Source organism: Rhynchophorus ferrugineus, unplaced genomic scaffold, assembly GCF_030347505.1.
Source record: "Rhynchophorus ferrugineus isolate W39M unplaced genomic scaffold, kcgeb_rfMv2 rfM10, whole genome shotgun sequence".
NCBI lineage: Eukaryota > Metazoa > Arthropoda > Insecta > Coleoptera > Curculionidae > Rhynchophorus > Rhynchophorus ferrugineus.
Window position 1 is genome coordinate 2,077,154 of NW_027472589.1, and position 19,769 is coordinate 2,096,922.

The 19,769-nt window shown below is 34.1% G+C and overlaps 1 protein-coding gene across 4 annotated transcripts in view; it reads right to left on the reverse strand.

Annotated features, from left to right (window-relative positions):
- LOC143204352 (uncharacterized) overlaps positions 1–7,295 on the reverse strand; it is a 28,847-nt gene extending 21,552 nt beyond the window's left edge. For all 4 annotated transcript variants that reach the window (XM_076416936.1, XM_076416937.1, XM_076416935.1 and 1 more), the window contains exons 1-6: positions 7,057–7,295; positions 6,783–6,999; positions 1,735–1,951; positions 1,526–1,676; positions 1,312–1,476; positions 1,084–1,250 (exon numbers count right to left, since the gene is read on the reverse strand). In XM_076416936.1, coding sequence (XP_076273051.1) covers positions 1,084–1,250; positions 1,312–1,476; positions 1,526–1,676; positions 1,735–1,951; positions 6,783–6,999; positions 7,057–7,207 — 1,068 coding nt within the window. In that variant the 5' untranslated portion in view covers positions 7,208–7,295. The remainder of the gene's footprint in view (positions 1–1,083; positions 1,251–1,311; positions 1,477–1,525; positions 1,677–1,734; positions 1,952–6,782; positions 7,000–7,056) is intronic.
- Between the last annotated feature and the right edge of the window lie 12,474 nt (positions 7,296–19,769).

Consider the following 19,769-nt stretch of genomic DNA (forward strand, 5'->3'; position numbering starts at 1 on the left):
AGCTCTATTTAGAGAAGAGGTTAATCAGAGTAATTCCAGGAGTTAACATGACCAAAAATAATTTGGGTGGAATGAGTTTGAAGCTGTAAAACGACTGAAATAATGAGTACTTGGTTCGTTTATTACATTGTTGGAGATGAATTTGATGTGAGTAAATGGTCTAAGAGGCCATTAGAAACAGTTATTGGTGCTATGAAATGATACTTAACGTAGAATAATTCCTGAAACCTATAAGGTTTCTGATATAATCTTATAATATGAAATTTCGTTGTCTTCATTGTGTTTGCATGTATTCTGATCATCTTTTCGCTTTAAAAAGGCATTTATTGAGACAAACAGGTAGAATATATATCAACTAAAATATATGTCATCATCCTCTACAATTTTTTTCCATCTTTCTGGAAACATGGCGATATGGCCTGGAAAAAACGATGTTGGTTTAGCAGCGATTCTATTAACAATCCATTTGCGCACTTCTTCAGCTTTTAGAAACCGTGTTTTCAAGCGAAGCCACGCTAAGTCGATCTGAACAAGTGGTAATTAGAAGGACTTAAGTTTGATGGGTATAGTGGGTGCTCTAGAAATTCCCATTAGAGCTGCAACACTGTATTCTTCACAACTCTTGTAATGTATAACCGAGCATTGTCATAAAATAGGATGATGGTTCTCCTACACTATTGCATAACGTTTTGTACTTGAAATTGTCGTAATATATTCAATTTTCATCGCCAGTCACAGTAAGCAATAGAAAACTCTTCGATTTTAGCTGGAAAGCAATGAAACAGCCACATTTAAACAGTTTGAAATGTCATGTGGAAACCATTGTTTCCCCTTTTTAGGTCTTTCCCATAGCACGTAAACATCAGTTTCATTATTCATCAATTGGTAGACTGTTAAACACAATACTAAAGTAAAAACTGATTTTTTGTGTAGGGAAATGTAGATAACTACTAAATAGTTATCTACATTGATGAGTCGCATTTTCACCAACAGACATTGCTGATAAAAATACCTATAAGGCTCTAAAACGTTTTAATCAAAATACCTGATGATCGAATGATGATAGTGAGTTTTATGTCAAACCTGGGAGTCCGACGTGAACTTGGAAGACTTCTTTCTGTCTTCAATTGGAACGGCTGACGTCTGGGTCGGTATCTGTTCGAAATCCGTGTTGACCAGCAGGGGGGAACCGACGAAGGCGCACTGGTTCTGACCGTCCCTCCTCTGACTGCACCTGGCTTTGCAGGTCACTGAAAACGGGACGGTTGTACAGAAGATACCGGAGTTGAGACAAGGACGAAGATGTTTTACGCCGTTCCGGATTGTTGGGGCATTGTTTGTTGGTGCAGCAGCATGTCACGGCTTTGTTGGTGGTCTGCTTCAGCTGGCGGAAGTCCACCGACTTGTTTTCGGTGAGTGCGATTGCCTGAACTTCCACGTTGGTGCCGGGATCTTGAATAACAGGTTGCTCTGAAGCTGGAAACAGCCACATCAGACATGGTTAAGTTTTGAGAGTCTTACCAACGTTGTGGCACGTCTCCCGGACTCTCATTGGGCAGGTCTTCAATTTTGGATACAGACGACGAACACTGACACCGCGCGCAGTCGCATACTTTGCCGGCAGCTGGATTCTTCTTCCACGCGCATGTAGCTGAAGTATCACCAGTATCCTGTCCCTGGATCAACATAACATGGTGAGTCTCACCATCATCGACACCGGATGAATCAAGTTACCTGCGTAGAGCTCTCCAAAGACACTTGCTGTTTCTTCTGTTTGTTCTTCTTGCAGGAACAAGACGGCTGAGTGGTAGAGATTTCCGATTGGTCGGTCAGTTCGCCCGTGTATGTTACCGATTTAGTGTAGGTTTCCTCGTTTGGTAGGGCACTGGGCTCTGTCTTTGTTTCCGTACTGGGTTCGCTGTCTTTGGTTGGGGCATCAGTTAACCCTGAACTGATTTCAGAGCATTAATTTAATTTAAAAGCCGATAACGGCCTAACGAAATGGAAAATCTATAAACATTCTGCGTAAAAATTTGTTAGTTGCTATCGGTAAAACTAGTATAGGTTTCTTTGTTGTAATTTCCATTCAAATTATCGCGAGTTAATAGAAATTACAGAGTACACAAAGAATTTTATGCTGAATCGAGTGATGGTAATAATAACAATTGTACAGTCTTTAGTTTCTGAGATACATAATGAAAAGTGCATATTTAAAAATTGAGTTAATTTCTGTTTGTGTCTCATACCTTGAAAATAAGGTCTAAGGCAATTGAACATGAATTTTCATTTAAATCATGTTAAATTACATTTATTTTGAGATTTTTATATTCATCTGAGAAACAAAAGTTTTTGCCCTTTTTTCCATGTATATAGTCGTGAAAATTAACGATTTTTTACAATTTTCAAACATTTTGTTGCCATTTTCGTTCCAAAGATCGTAAGTCAATGAAAATGACAGGAATTATAAAGAATTTTATGCTGAATCGAATGGTGGTACAATTACTTTTGTGCAGAGTTTATCTGTTAAGATATATAATGGAAAATGTATATACAAAAATTGAATTAATTTCGGTTTATGTCACATATCTTAAAAATTATACATTCCAGAGGAATTTAGCATAGGTTTTCGTTCATTTCACATTAAAATACATATATTTTCAGAGTTTCGTCTTTATCCCAAGGGCAAACAATTTTACCCATTTTTCCATGTATATAGTCGTGAAAATTAGCGATTTTTTACAATTTTCAAACATTTTGTTGGCATTTTCGTTCCAAGTATGGTAAGTTAATGAAAATAACTGGAATTATAAAGAATTTTATGCTGAATCGAACGGTGGTACAATTACTTTTGTGGAGTCTTTAGTTTTTAAGATATATAATGAAAAATGTATATACAAAAATTGAATTAATTTCGGTTTATGTCACATATCTTAAAAATTATACATTCCTGAGGAATTTAGCATAGATTTTCGTTTATTTCACATTAAAATACATATATTTTCAGAGTTTCGTCTTTATCCCAAGGGCAAACAATTTTACCCATTTTTCCATGTATATAGTCGTGAAAATTAGCGATTTTTTACAATTTTCAAACATTTTGTTGCCATTTTCGTTCCAAAGATCGTAAGTTAATGAAAATAACAGGAATTATAAAGAATTTTATGCTGAATCGAATGGTGGTACAATTACTTTTGTGGAGTCTTTAGTTTTTAAGATATATAATGAAAAATGTATATACAAAAATTGAATTAATTTCGTTTTATGTCACATATCTTAAAAATTATACATCCCAGAAGAATTTAGCATAGATTTTCGTTTATTTCACATTAAAATATATATATTTTCAGAGTTTCGTCTTTATCCCAAGGGCAAATAATTTTGCCCATTTTTCCATGTATATAGTCGTGAAAATTAGCGATTTTTTACAATTTTCAAACATTTTGTTGGCATTTTCGTTCCAAGGATGGTAAGTTAATGAAAATAACTGGAATTATAAAGAATTTTATGCTGAATCGAATGGTGGTACAATTACTTTTGTGGAGTCTTTAGTTTTTAAGATATATAATGAAAAATGTATATACAAAAATTGAATTAATTTCGGTTTATGTCACATATCTTAAAAATTATACATTCCAGAGGAATTTAGCATAGATTTTCGTTTATTTCACATTAAAATACATATATTTTCAGAGTTTCGTCTTTATCCCAAGGGCAAATAATTTTGCCCATTTTTCCATGTATATAGTCGTGAAAATTAGCGATTTTTTACAATTTTCAAACATTTTGTTGCTATTTTCGTTCCAAGGATGGTAAGTTAATGAAAATAACTGGAATTATAAAGAATTTTATGCTGAATCGAATGGTGGTACAATTACTTTTGTGCAGAGTTTAGCTCTTAAGATATATAATGGAAAATGTATATACAAAAATTGAATTAATTTCGGTTTATGTCACATATCTTAAAAATTATACATTCCAGAGGAATTTAGCATAGATTTTCGTTTATTTCACATTAAAATACATATATTTTCAGAGTTTCGTCTTTATCCCAAGGGCAAACAATTTTGCCCATATAGTCGTGAAAATTAGCGATTTTTTACAATTTTCAAACATTTTGTTGCCATTTTCGTTCCAAAGATCGTAAGTTAATGAAAATAACAGGAATTATAAAGAATTTTATGCTGAATCGAATGGTGGTACAATTACTTTTGTGGAGTCTTTAGTTTTTAAGATATATAATGAAAAATGTATATACAAAAATTGAATTAATTTCGGTTTATGTCACATATCTTAAAAATTATACATTCCAGAGGAATTTAGCATAGATTTTCGTTTATTTCACATTAAAATACATATATTTTCAGAGTTTCGTCTTTATCCCAAGGGCAAACAATTTTACCCATTTTTCCATGTATATAGTCGTGAAAATTAGCGATTTTTTACAATTTTCAAACATTTTGTTGCCATTTTCGTTCCAAGGATGGTAAGTTAATGAAAATAACTGGAATTATAAAGAATTTTATGCTGAATCGAATGGTGGTACAATTACTTTTGTGCAGTCTTTAGCTCTTAAGATATATAATGGAAAATGTATATACAAAAATTGAATTAATTTCGGTTTATGTCACATATCTTAAAAATTATACATTCCAGAGGAATTTAGCATAGATTTTCGTTTATTTCACATTAAAATACATATATTTTCAGAGTTTCGTCTTTATCCCAAGGGCAAACAATTTTGCCCATATAGTCGTGAAAATTAGCGATTTTTTACAATTTTCAAACATTTTGTTGCCATTTTCGTTCCAAAGATCGTAAGTTAATGAAAATGACAGGAATTATAAAGAATTTTATGCTGAATCGAATGGTGGTACAATTACTTTTGTGGAGTCTTTAGTTTTTAAGATATATAATGAAAAATGTATATACAAAAATTGAATTAATTTCGGTTTATGTCACATATCTTAAAAATTATACATTCCAGAGGAATTTAGCATAGATTTTCGTTTAATTCACATTAAAATACATACATTTTCAGAGTTTCGTCTTTATCCCAAGGGCAAACAATTTTACCCATTTTTCCATGTATATAGTCGTGAAAATTAGCGATTTTTTACAATTTTCAAACATTTTGTTGCCATTTTCATTCCAAAGATCGTAAGATAATGAAAATAATAGGAATTATAAAGAATTTTATGCTGAATCGAATGGTGGTACAATTACTTTTGTGGAGTCTTTAGTTTTTAAGATATATAATGAAAAACGTATATAAAATATCACATCACACATATCTTAAAAATTGTACATTCCAGAGGAATTTAGCATAGATTTTCGTTTATTTCACATTAAAATACATATATTTTCAGAGTTTCGTCTTTATCCCAAGGGCAAACAATTTTGCCCATTTTTCCATGTATATAGTCGTGAAAATTAGCGATTTTTTACAATTTTCAAACATTTTGTTGCCATTTTCGTTCCAAGGATGGTAAGTTAATGAAAATAACTGGAATTATAAAGAATTTTATGCTGAATCGAATGGTGGTACAATTACTTTTGTGGAGTCTTTAGTTTTTAAGATATATAATGAAAAATGTATATACAAAAATTGATTAATTTCGTTTTATGTCACATATCTTAAAAATTATACATTCCAGAGGAATTTAGCATAGATTTTCGTTTATTTCACATTAAAATATATATTTTTTCAGAGTTTCGTCTTTATCCCAAGGGCAAACAATTTTACCCATTTTTCCATGTATATAGTCGTGAAAATTTGCGATTTTTTACAATTTTCAAACATTTTGTTGTCATTTTCGTTCTAATAATTGTAAGTTAATGAAAATTACAGAAATTCTAGAGCAGTTTAATGTGAATTTTTGTTTCTATCCCATCAGAATACATATATTTTGAGACTTTTATCTGTATACGAGATAAAACAAATTTTCCCACTTTTGCCGTATATTTAATAGTAAAACTGATTTTGCCGTTTCTCCATATATTTGTATATTCTCCAACCTCCTGAAATTATTTCAAATTAGCGAAGATATGCTCAGAAAATGATGAATAAGGCTAATGGAGATTTTAATTTAGAGTTCTCTAATCTCTTTCTTTCTCTAATTCTGACAGAAAAGGACACAGATAAATATTATATTGTAAATTGTATTTTTTTAAATATTTATGGCCTAAAGAATAAAGTAATATATAGTTTCAAGGCCATTGATTCAGAATGTTTTTAAAAATCTACTTCAGTGTCTGGAAGACATTTCAAAAAATATCAGCTAGTATATCTACACTTTATTTATAATCTTATGTGTTTATATCCCTTAATATTGTAACCTATCTTCAATAATACTGTTAAAAAATATGAAAGACGTATAATATTTTCTAGTTTTTAATGACCTAATGTGTTGACAAAATGGTGAAGGCAGTATTAGGAAAAGGTGTTTTAGAACTATCCTGAAATTTCGGTAACTGGAATTCTTAAAATTGTATTTGGGAAACTTTGTTACAACTAGGTAGTGTGTGTAGTGTCAACTGGTACCCTTTTCTTTAATTCTAGTATTACCAGTTTATATATTTTTTTAAAATAAATTTATGTGTTGTCAAACTGTTCATAAATATGATGGGTAGAAAGTTTTTTTTTTGTTGGTTTGTTTTATTGAGCCTGATTGCTTTTCTCAAGGTTATTGCCATAAGAGTACCAACATAATAATAAAAATAAAAATTAGACAATATGGTGAAGGAACTTCAAACATAAAATTATGTTACGATTAAGCTAGTACCTGGTTTGATTACTGGGACATTGACATTTTATTGATAATATGCTTCTGGCATTATCCATCATTTTTTGAAAAAAACTGCACTGAACTGGTTTATCATCAGCCGCGGGCGTTACGGGAACATCCCTCTCAGGCCTATCCCCATAACCGGGAAACACTTTGGGTACTTGTTTGAAGCTGCACGCACAACCCGCCGCGTCGTTGGACGTTTCGTTCCTACCTAAACCACCACAAGGAATCTCGATCCCGTTTTTAACTCAGAACCCCCGAATTTTACCTAAAAACGTCTCCATCTGCATTATCTTGGACTCCAGCTCCATCTGTTGGTTCTGCAGCTTGGCCGTGCGCTCCATATACTTCTTCTTAAGGGCTTCCAGGTACTCGGTGGGGTCCTGGAGGTCGCAATGGCAGCGACCATGTCGGTCCATGGCTCATGGTTCTATCTCTATGTGAAAGACGTCGAATTTTGGAGAACAGACAATAGCCGGGTAGGGAACAAATAACCGTCAATGTCAAATGTCAGTTTTTGTATGAATATTACTGGTTTTTACGTATAATGTTTTAATTATATGAAACGAGCTGATGTTTTGAGCGCGCCATCTGTACGTCGAGCATCGAAATACCACTTATAAATAATACAGTGGTCTTCCTAAGGTTGGATGGTCTAGAAATGGTTTAATATAAAGTTTTCTGTGTCAATAACAGGATAACGCCAGAAGCTGGCACCACTGACTGATTCTACTTTATAATTAATGCATGTTGATGTAACTAGAACTTGAAAGTGTTAAACCAAGAACCTGTTACTTAAAAATAGCAGTTTTTTACTGTATTATGTACAAATAGGAGGTGGTCACTTACAAAATTTTGTTTAATATGTATAGTTTAGTAGCTGAGCACTTTTTCTAACACCTGTAAGTTTTGTGAGGGAATTTTTATGTTTTTGGGTGTCCTAAATCCGAAAATGAAATTTATGTCTTAGATATACAACAGGTTTTTTTTTGACAATTTATGTAACTATGTTAAACGAGTCATTATATTAAAATAAAAGAGAATATACTTGGAAGATATAATTTTATTTACAAATCACCTATAGGCGAATATTTATTATTTTATTTAATATACGTTTCCTAGCATACATTAATTGAACTGGAATTAAACTGGTGAAGTAGGTTCCTGCTTTTGAACCTTTAGCTAAGCAATGCAAGCATCTTTAGGAATATTCAAGTTTTTCAGAATCTCGTTATATCTATGTTTTCAGCTTACCAAAATACACAGAAATTAGTTAAAAATACTTTTTTGCCGCAGACCTGAAAGGTTTGCCTTTTCCTTTTTTTTTTCGTCAGAATATTTTTATCTGACTCTGCTGAAATATTTTCCTTTCTAATAGTTCATTCAAAGATACACTACCACAGTATAATCTAAAACGAAATAAAAATCATATACCCAGAATCATCGAAATATCTTTTTCTAGTCTAAAAATAGTCTAAAGTTTCTCCCAATATTACAGGGTGTTAAATTTTCAAGTGCATCAAAACTAGGATTTATAAAAACAATTTAATACGGATTTTCATTTCCTTCGCTTCAAAATTTTCGGGATTTTTATCTTTATCTGAGAGATAACAAATTTTACCATTTTTTCCACATACCCGTGAAAATTTGTGATTTTCTGCCATTTTCAAGTTATTTGTTGTCATTTCCTTCATAATAACCACAGGTTAATGAAAATTACAAGGATTATAAAGAATTTTGCGTTGAGTTGAATGGTGGTCAAATAATTTTTGTACAATCCCTAGCTCCTGCGATAAATAATGGAAAATGTCTTTTCAAAAATTGAGTAAGTTTCACTTTATGCCATATATCTTAAAAATTCTAAAGTTCTAAAGTAATTTAATATAGAATTTTGTATCTTTAAAAATAAAATACATATAATTTATTATAAGATTGTTACCTTTATCTGAGGGAAATCCATATACATAGTCGTGAAATTTTGTGATTCTTTGCCATTTTCATGTTATTTGCTCTCATTTCCTTTCAAGTAAACGTATCTTAATAAAAATTTTCTATGTTATAAATAGTTTTACATTGAATCCAATGGTAGTATAATAAGTTTTACCCAGTCCTTAGAGTTTTAAGATAAACAATGGAAACGGCATTTTCAAAAATTGAATGAACTTTCACGTCTCATATCTTGAAAACTACAAATTCTAAAGCAATTTAACGTACACATAAATATACACTTTCTGAGAGTTTTATCTTTATCTGGGAGATAAAATATTAGACGTAAAAACTGTTGATCGATGAACCATGTTGGTCTCCATTCTCTTCAAACTAATGAACATAGGCCTAGAATATGATGAAAAAAAAAACTAATAAAATGAAGTGAAATGTCTTTTTAACTGAATTTTATAGTCATCTACTCTATGGAATCTTACAATTTTACAGCAGTAAAATTACGATATTTTCATAGAAAAATAAAAGCGTTATGCCAAAGATACCCTTAATACCTATTGTTATAAGTAAAAATAGATCATTATCAACGACCTCATTTAGTTTTTGTATTTTCATGAACTGATATCACTCTAATTTGTTAATAGTCCCGCAAATCTACCGTTTATCCGCCCGAATCGAATGCTTTAATGTTTCAAAAAGCAATTTGACCAGTCGTAACTAAACGCCAACAGCAAACGGCATCCGAATCGCGACTAAACACTCGTTCGCTTTGGCGGCATTATGCTTCAGAGACGAGCGACGTGTCAAATAATTGTTTTTCATGAATTTTTAATAGTAAATCGGAATACACGTTAGGACGGAAGTTACGCGCTTCGTATATTCGCTGCTGTATCGCGTTGGAATAATAGGCGAATCATTTAAAACGCTCTGGCGCCGCATCGTCAACAATACATTCACAAAGCCCGAACAAATCGTTCTTTTATTTGGGTTCACTTTAATATGATTAAAATTTTAAAATGTGTCAAGGAACAAAAAAAAACTAATAATAATGCATAGTCAGTATAGAAGATTCATTTTTTTGGTATTAAATTTCTACTTGTTAAAGGGAGAGTCTTTCAATATGAAGGCTGTTTTAACACTCACTTAAGTAATACTCTTTCGACAAAAGCAGCATAGCGGGAGCTCCGCAAAGCTAACATTCATTGAAGTACTGTTGTTGCGAAACCCTTTATTGTAGAAGCCAATGTTAACAAGTCAACTGAAAAGTCCCCGGCCTACCATAGTAAAACACATTTTCTTGGCAAAATTAGTTTTTTTTATTCAACATAATTCCCTTCAAGGGTGATACACCGATTATAGCGACCCTCCAACTTTTCGATACCATTTTTGTAGTACGATTTGTCCTTTGCTTCAAAATAGGCCTCGGTTTCGGCGATCACCCCTTCATTCGACGAAAATGTCTTTCCAGCGAGCATTCTTTTGAGATCTGAGAATAGAAAATAGTCGCTGGGGGGTAGATCTGGAGAATACGGTGGACGAGGATGCAATTCGAAGCCCAATTCATCGATTTTGCTTCATGAAATGTGTACTGTCTTGGTGAAGCAGCGCTTTCTTTTTCTTTAAATGCGGCCGTTTTTCGGCGATTTCGTCTTTCAAACGGTCCAACAAAGCTATATAATATTCGCTGTTGAAGGTCCTTCCTTTTTCAAGGTAATCAATGGAAATTATTCCATGCGCATTCCAAAATACAGACGCCACAACATTGCCAGCCGACTGTTACGTTTTCCCACGCTTTGGAGCGTGTGCAGTCCACTCGGATGACTGTCGATTGGACTTTGGAGTGAAATGATCGAGCCATGTTTCATCCATTGTCACATATCGACGCAAAAACTCGGGTTTATTACGCTTGATCATTTTCAAACACTGCTCCAAATCAACTCGTCGTTGTTTTTGGTCAAAAGTGAGCTGGCGCGGCATCCACTTTGCACAGAGCTTTCTCATACCCAAATATTCGTGAATGATATGATGTACACGTTCAGTTGATATCTTTAGAGTGTCTGCTATTTCATTCAATTGCAATTTACGGTCATTCAAATTTTTTTAATGTTTTTTTAATGTTTTCGTCAGTAACAACCTCTTTTGGGCGTCCACTGCGTTTACCGTCTTCGGTGCTCTTTTCACCACGTCTAAATTTAGCATACCAATCCTTGATGGTTGATTTTCCTGGTGTAGTGTCCGGAAACTCGGCATCAAACCAAGTTTTTGCTTCAACTTTATATTTTCACTTAAAAAAGCAGTATTTTACCAACACGCGAAATTCTGTTTTATCCATTTTTTTCACAATAACAAAATATAGTTGCTTCACTCAAAATGCTATAATTCACAAACTAATTATCCCATCTTTTGAGGGTTAGGGTGAAGTAAAAAACATATGGATTTAATTCTAGTAGCGCTAACAATGTGCCAGGCCGGGGACTTTTCAATTGACCTGTTATACCTAGATTTAAGTCATTGTAAAGACAGATTGAAGGTTAGTCGGCAAAGAATAGTACCCTCATACACTGCTCTCTCTATTATTCCTAAACTAAGCAAATAAACTGATTTTTTTCCCGTGATTAAGGATCATTTAACAAATAACAACAGGCATTTTAAAGCCCTCTTTTTTCACCGACCTAAACGAGCTTACATCCATTCCATCCACCCTCATGCCGAAAAAGAAATAACACAATTTGCATACTTTTAAAATTAAGATTGTACCCACGAAGACGATCGTTCTTCGAGCAAAAAATAATATGGAAATTCGCCGAAAGAGGGAGAGAGAGAGACGACGGAGTGCGGTCCCTCCAGGACACACGGGCCAAAGGGAAGAACGAACGTTACCTAACTAAATTTATCCGACATTTTACGTTCACCATTCGAGACCGAACTGAAAAATAATTAGCTCCATTCGCTCGGGCGCTCCTTTTCGTCTGCCTTCGCCAAATAAATAACGGGATAAAGAAATATTGTTGCTGTTTTACCCCAGTCAACCTCCCGCCCCGACAGTCCCCCGCCTCTCCCGCCATGGTCTGACGACCAACCGTTCGAAATATCCCAATTAAATTGCTACAGGTAAAAAAAAGAAAAGATAAGAAGGAATCTCTTCCTTATCCTTTCCCCGGTTCCTTTTTTCTCCTTCCGGAGGTGAGGGTGAGGGGGGAACCTACGAAAAAGAAAATTTAATTACCCTAAATGGAGAATTTGTCCTGATAAAACGCTAGATACCCATCGGATCCTGTCCTGTTGCAGATAAGAGTTTTTTCAATGGTACTGACTCAGATACAAGCTAAAAATATTTGTCTTAATTAGTAAAGTAGTGGCGTGAAACTAGCCCAGTAGCTTCAATGCTTCTCAGATCCTAAAGCGCTTGAAACGTCTGTTTTCTTAGGATGAACAACGGATTTTATTTCGGAAATGTCTTCGAATAAACTCACTGCAAACATCTGGTCCAAGTAGATGTGAAATTCGTGAGAAGGGCCCAATTTTTAGAATCAATATAATGTGCTCACTCACACAACTCAAAAATTATCATCGAAATCAATGATTTAGAGTACGAGTTTCATACCTTTATAAATTAAATCTTACTTCTTACTTTTGACTATTTTCCGTCCTCCAAAAAAATTACAATAATTATCCCCGGTTCCTTTTTTCTCCTTCCGGAGGTGAGGGTGAGGGGGGAACCAACGAAAAAGAAAATTTAATTACCCTAAATGGAGAATTTGCTCTGATAAAACGCTAGATACCCATCGGAACCTGTCCTGTTGCAGATAGGAGTTTTTTCAATGGTACTGACTCAGATACAAGCTAAAAATATTTGTCTTAATTAGTAAAGTAGTGGCGTGAAACTAGCCCAGTAGCTTCAATGCTTCTCAGATCCTAAAGGGCTTGAAACGTCTGTTTTTTTTTAGGATAAACAACGGATTTTATTTCTGAAATGTCCTCGAATAAACTCACTGTAAAGATCTGGTCCACGTAGATGTAAAATTCGTGAGAAGGGCCCAATTTCTAGAATTAATATAACGTGCTCACTCACACAACTCAAAAATTATCATCGAAATCAATAATTTAGAGTACGAGTTTCATACTTTTATAAATTAAATCTTACTTCTTACTTCTGACTATTTTCTGTTCTCCAAAAAAAATTACAATAATTATCCCCGGTTCCTTTTTTCTCCTTCCGGTGGTGAGGGACCAAGGGGAAACCTACGAAAAAGAAAATTTAATTACTCTAAATGGAGAATTTGTCGTGATAAAACGCTAAATACCCATCGGATCCTGTTCTGTTGCAGATAAGAGTGTTTTCAATGGTACTGACTCAGATACAAGCTAAAAATATTTGTCTTAATTAGTAAAGTAGTGGCGTGAAACTAGCTCAGTAGCTTCAATGCTTCTCAGATCCTAAAGGGCTTGAAACGTCTGTTTTCTTAGGATGAAAAACTAATCTTATTTCTGAAATATCTTCGAATAAGACCATTGCAAACATCTTGTCTAACTAGATGTAAAATTAGTGGAAAGAATGAATTTTTGGAATCACACAACTCAAAAATTAGCACCAAAATCAATGATTTAGAGTACGAGTTGCATACTTTTGTAAAATAAATCTTACTTCTGACTATTTTCTGTGCTCTAAAGAAATGACAATATGTTAATTACATAAATTTTCCAAACCGTCCTATATATGTTGTAATTATTTTTAAAGGCCTTCCAAAACTTTGCTGAGCCCCCCTATTGTCTTTTATACGAACAGGTATTTACACCACATAATAAGAAGCGTAACATTAACCCTTTTTTGTTTGAAATTTCGCATTCCCTCGTCAAATTTGACCCCGGGACTGGCGCGGCGCCATCCCCGGGAACAATGAAGGCGTCCTAAAAGCATCTTCTGGCATTCCCCCTCTCATCCGGGCCATTAAATAATTTTTGTGCCGCCGCACAATTCGGAATTATTAGGTGCGAAGACCCCCCCTCTCTCTCTCTCTCTCACTCGCTCGTGCTTCCCCCTTCTGGAGTTCGCGGGGGGACCTCGAAATGGTTTTCAAACTTGTACGGAATGTCGGCGCGACAGTCCGACTGTGAGATGACGCCGCCGGAATGCGCTTTGGTACGCCGGAGGGATGGTATTGGAGTGTGTCGTGAAAAATCATTCATTCGGTCATTGTTGGAGTGGTTCCCGACCGGCGACTTGAACTGTAAAGAAACGTTTTCATCTTTTTCAGGCATATTGTTTTCCACAGTTTGCTCAGCTATACTCTTGGACGTAGCGCAAGCCTTCTGTAGTCTGGCCAAAGGACTCCACATATATGAATTCCATATAATGTTACAGAATCAATGCATTTAACACTAAAATTACTATTACTGAGACCTGTATAAAATATTTTACCACGAAGGCATTTCATTGGCTGAGTATTTCATACGTATCATGTGACTAAACCCTGACGTCACATTCCACTAACCAATTAAATTTTAAATAAAACCCAAATGATATTTCTCACAAGAAAATATTAAAATAAAATTCTAGATAAATACAAATATTACATATATATAACATGTACATAATCTATTCAAAGTTTTTTTGTACATACGTCATCAAGATGTTTAATGTATTGCCTTCTGCCGTAATTTATAAATTCGTTTCAGAGTCAGACAATATTTTCCTTCTCATTTTATTCTAGTTAAAGAAAGACACAATGCTGTCTGATTAGTTCGAACACGTAAACGAATGGGCCTGTCAAAGTCGTCCGGTTTTCAGACGTATGCAACATTCTTTAAAGCAATAGTAAGAAGAAGTTATAACTCTAACCTATAAAATTTGGTTGTATGTCAAAGTCAAACTGAACTAAAACTCAGAGTTGATACAAATTAACATTGAACAGATTTTATATATATATATATATATATATATATATATATATATATATATATATATATATATATATATAATGTTGTATAATTAAATGTAAATATAAAAATAATATCTATCCTAGGAAGTATAATCAAAATTGTCTACAGCACCTTTTCCCTTTCTCATATTTCTTTACTTCTATCAATTTAAATACTATATATAAAAGTTCCTTGTATGTAAAGTATCTTGTTGTGCCTTCATACGGACTAAGTCTGTGTTTGTTAATATCTTATTTGCTTGTTCAACACAAAAATGTATCGAGGCCAAGTTATAATTAATTTTATAATGTTATTGTGAAACTTGTGGAACGGATAATTAAAACGGTTAAATTTTATGATATACGTCAAAATGGAGAAAACATACCAAAATGTAATACTTTAAAGAACAGCAACCAAAAATTAAAATGTATGATATATATCAAAATTACTGCTGTTTCCTTATTATGATAATTTTGTTCTTATCTCTTCTTCCGTTTTTTTATTTTTCTTTGTTTTCTTTTATTAATTTAATTGATTTCTATCTCTTTGCCTCCATTTCCTCATACCATGACTCCTAACTTCTATAGTTCTTCTATCTTTTGGTTTCTTACGTTTCGTTCTGTCACTGTTTTCGTGTTTGCAAATATCATTGTTTTTGTTTTCTCCTTGTTTAGACTTAGTTCCAACTGTTATGTTTTTGTTGTTAGTTCTTCTGGCGATTTTCTTTAAGTACGTTTTTAATGCGTTAATCTGTTGGTCTTATGTGTTTTTAATCATTGTTATTGTTAGTGCACATGTCTGTTTTATCTGTATATCCCTCTTTTTCCTCCACGTCTCCTATGATTAATTTTTTTCTTAATTCATCTTCTCCCACTCCTATTTCCAGTAAGTCAAGTCAAAGTTCGTCTTGGCATTTTTTCTTTATAGATTATTCTGCTTGTTTTTATAATTGAGTGCATTATTTATATCTATCTCTCCCTATTTCATGATGACATGATTCATGCATATCGTCCTCACATACTAAGTGCTTTTTTGATGCTTTCTCTTTCTTTTTTTTTGATTTTTTCTTTCATATTGTTCTCTGCACTGTGCTTTTATTCATCCCTTTGAGCTCATTTTTGTTATTTTTATTTCATTCTTGCTAGGGGTGTTCTCTTGGTCAAGCTCTGCAATCACTGCTAACAAAAAGAAGTTAGCTCTCAAGATATCATTTTTATTTTCTCGTGGTTTTGATCCTTCACTCCTGCAATCCTCTCTGTAATTTTCTTTATCTCTATTATGTTAAATCTATATGGTAGAGGAGCCTATTTTAAGTGTGCCATTTTATATTGTGTAAATCCAAAATGTAGGGCACCATGGGATTGAAATAAATGAAAAAATAAAACCATTTAAAATGAACTTAAAGCACATGATTTTCCTGATGGATTTTATATTTCTCCAAGCTCTTATTCCTTTTTCTATATTTGTTAACGTAGAAATGGCTTTTTTTTTGGAAGATGAATATCATTATTTGATACCCACATAAGCCGTTTTTTTTTCTATTTTCGCACACTGCCATAAAATTACTCGTAATTAAATAAATTAAATATTTTTAAACAATCCGATTCATTGAACTATTCGGCAACATATTATAGAATATATTTTACATTTAATGCTTCTATGTTATATTTAAACTGTAGCTTAAATAAATAATATTCTTTTTATTATTAAAATTATTTTAAATATTCCAGGATCATTTCGATCATGTCTGGTTGGTCCTGAGGCTCATCATTTATCATCTCGTGGCGTTGTTGCACGTTCACCCGCTTCAATGTCACCTTTCTTTCTCTCCCGCCCACCCTTATCCCCCATAAATGGACATGATGAAAAAAATCGCCATTCATCGCTTGTCCGATACAGAGCCATCTTCGCGGGCCTCTCCCTTCACCCCTCTCTCGTTTTTAAGACCGGAAATAAACAAAAGCGAATCGCCCTCGTTCGCAACGACCGAGTCGTCCCGTGACGTAACCCGGCAGCCTTGGCCCGGCGATATAAAAAATAAAATCGAGATCTTAAATAGACCAGCGGCATTTTACGGCCCGGGGAAGGAAACAAGCAATCGCTTGGAGGAGACAGTAGTCTTGTTTTATTACTGGCCCTGTCCGAGGCCGGGAGTGGGGTGAGGGGACGGAGAAGATCGCAATTACGAACTAGGGTTTTGTATGCAATAGGCCACGCTGTTTGATGCTAGAAGTCTCTGTTCACAATAAATCCTAAAAAGTACCATAAACATTTCTGTTGAATGAACTAGAAGCAAGCGTTGAAAGAAAAACTCTCTCTAACTAACTCAAATGTACTACATAACATTCGACAACGCACGTAGCTAAGAAATCTTATTAGCTAACATGTCAACTGAAAAGTCACCGGCTTGACACATAGATGGCGCTACAAGAATTAAATCCATATGTTTTTTAGTTAGCCCAAACCCTCACAAGATACGTGTATAAATTTGACAGCTGATCGGATCATTAGTTTATGCATTTTGAGTGAAGCAACTTTTGTTATTGTGAAAAAAATGGATAAAAAGGAATTTCGCATGTTGATAAAATAGTGCTTTTTGAAGGGAAAAAATACAGTTGAAAGAAAAACTTGGCTTGATGCCGAGTTCCCGACACTGACCTAGGAAAATCAACCATTAAGGATAGGTATGCTAAGTTTAGGCGTGGTAAAATAAGCACCGAAGACGGTGAACGCAGTGGATGCCCAAAAGAGGTTGTTACCGACGAAAACATTTAAAAAATCCACAAAATGAGTTTGAATGACCGTAACTTGAAATTGAATGAAGTAGCAAACACTCTAAAGATATCAACTGAACGTGTACACCATATCTTTCACGAATATTTGGGTATGAGAGAGCTCGCTCGGTGTAAAGTGGGTGCCGCGCGAGCTCACTTTTGACCAAAAAGAACGACGAGTAGATGATTCGGAGCAGTATTTGAAGATGACCAAGCGTAATAAGTCCGAGTTTTGCGTCGATATATGACGATGGATGAAACATGACTCCATCATTTCACTCCAAAGTCCAATCGACAGTCATCCGAGTAGACCGCACACGATGAACCCGTTCAAAAGCGTGGGAAAACGCAACAGTCTGCTGTCAAGGTTATGCGCCTGGAATAATTTTCGTTGACTACCTTGACAAAGGAAGGACCAACAACAGCGACCATTACATAGCGTTATTGGTCCGTTTGAAGGAGGAAATCGCCGAAAAACGGCCGCATTTGAAGAAAAAGAAAGTGCTGTTTCACTAAAATAATGCACCGTATCACAAGTCAGTGAAAACGATGGCAAAAATCCATGAATTCTGCTTCGAATTGCTTCCTCATCCACCGTATTCTCCAGATCTCGCCCTCAGCGATTATTTCCTGTTCTCAGATATCAAAAGAATGCTCGTTGGGAAGAAATTTTTGTCAAATGAAGAGATGATCGCCGAAACTGAGGCCTATATTGAAGAAAAGGACAAATTGTACTACACAAACGGTATCAAAAAGTTGGAGGGTCACTATAATCAGTGTATCACCCTTGAAGGGAATTATGGTGAATAAGAAAACTAATTTTGCCAAAAAAATGTGAATAAATAAATTAATATTTGTTACCTTCCATTTTAAAATTAAATATATTTATAAAATGATAAATACATTAGATATAATATATAAGCTTAAAACTTTGGTTTGTTGTTGTAGGGTTTATATATTGATAAATAATATGTTGTTTTATCTTCTCTTGGTTCTTTTCAAAATGATTATAAAATGAAAAATTTTAATAATAAAAGGTTCTTCATAATACATTTTTTATATCATAAGGGACGAAAAGTATGCCAAAACATTTTAATTAGTGTCTCAACAGAAACATTTGGTTAACAAATATACGTATAATTTCAACAACTGGCAACGCTGCAAATTCAAATCCTTGTACGCATGCCAGGATTCTCTAGAACTAGTCTCTTGTCAATATTTAGTCAGGATTTTTTACTTTACTGTTACTGAAACCTAGATTACTTTTTCGCGCGTTTAATACAACGTATGGAGATGTGTGTTTGTTTTGGAGGGTTTTGTCGTGACCGACTCGATTCCGGGGTCATTTTTTTTCGGTAAACTTTCCGGTTATCTCTGCGCGCCGTGTGTAGCGATGGGACTTTGTTTGATATCGGCCCAATTGATCGTAGTTGGCGCGTTCGGCGTTTGCGTTTTGGTCGAACTGGGCCGTATCTCACGCACTCCCATGCATATATATGTCGGTTTTGCGGGGCTGGCTGACGGGCGATCGCGCCAAATTGAAAGTCGACGCCTGCTTGATTGCCCGTCCAGATGAACGTTTTGTTTTCCGTTTTTTACCATATGCAAATATAAGTTGCTGCTTTCAGTTGGATAACATCCTGTTTGTGTTTGGTTGCGTTTACATCGTAACCGTTGTAACGGCTTCGGATAAAATTAAGGGGTTATTCCAGTGACTGTCTTACTAACAATTATTTCGGTCCCCACTAAAATCTCTTTAATGATGTAAAATTGGCGTTAAAAGAGTCTTGAGAAAATCATTAGGTTCAGTGATTCTCCCAGTATGCTCAAAATTTCACTAGTGTTGGAATTATATTAGGTTTTACTCGAAAACTGGGAAATGGTCATCTATCGAAACTTGTTGAAGGTACAGAACCCCTGAACATATCCTATTCAATTTAGAAACCAAGAAGTGAGCACCTAGTTCAAAAACGTTATACTATTAAATGATTTAATCGAAAATAGCATCGGCAACGCCCAATTCCTTAAATAAACGAAAGAAATTTATACCAAAATATTAGCAGCTGAACATTTTAACATTTTATGAAATAACACTGTTGATGTAGCTTTAGTATGCATTTTTGTTTAATATTATTTTAAATTATGTTATAGTGTTATGGAAATATGAAGAAACAAAAGTGTATTGCTTATTGTTTGACATTTATATGAAAAAAAAAAATGAAATAGCTTTCCTCCAAGTCATTACGTTATGGTAAATCGAGTTCTTCTTTCCAGCAACGTGTTTTATCAAATTATCAACCGATTACTTAAAGCAATTGCGATATTTATTGGTGAAAAGGCGAAGATT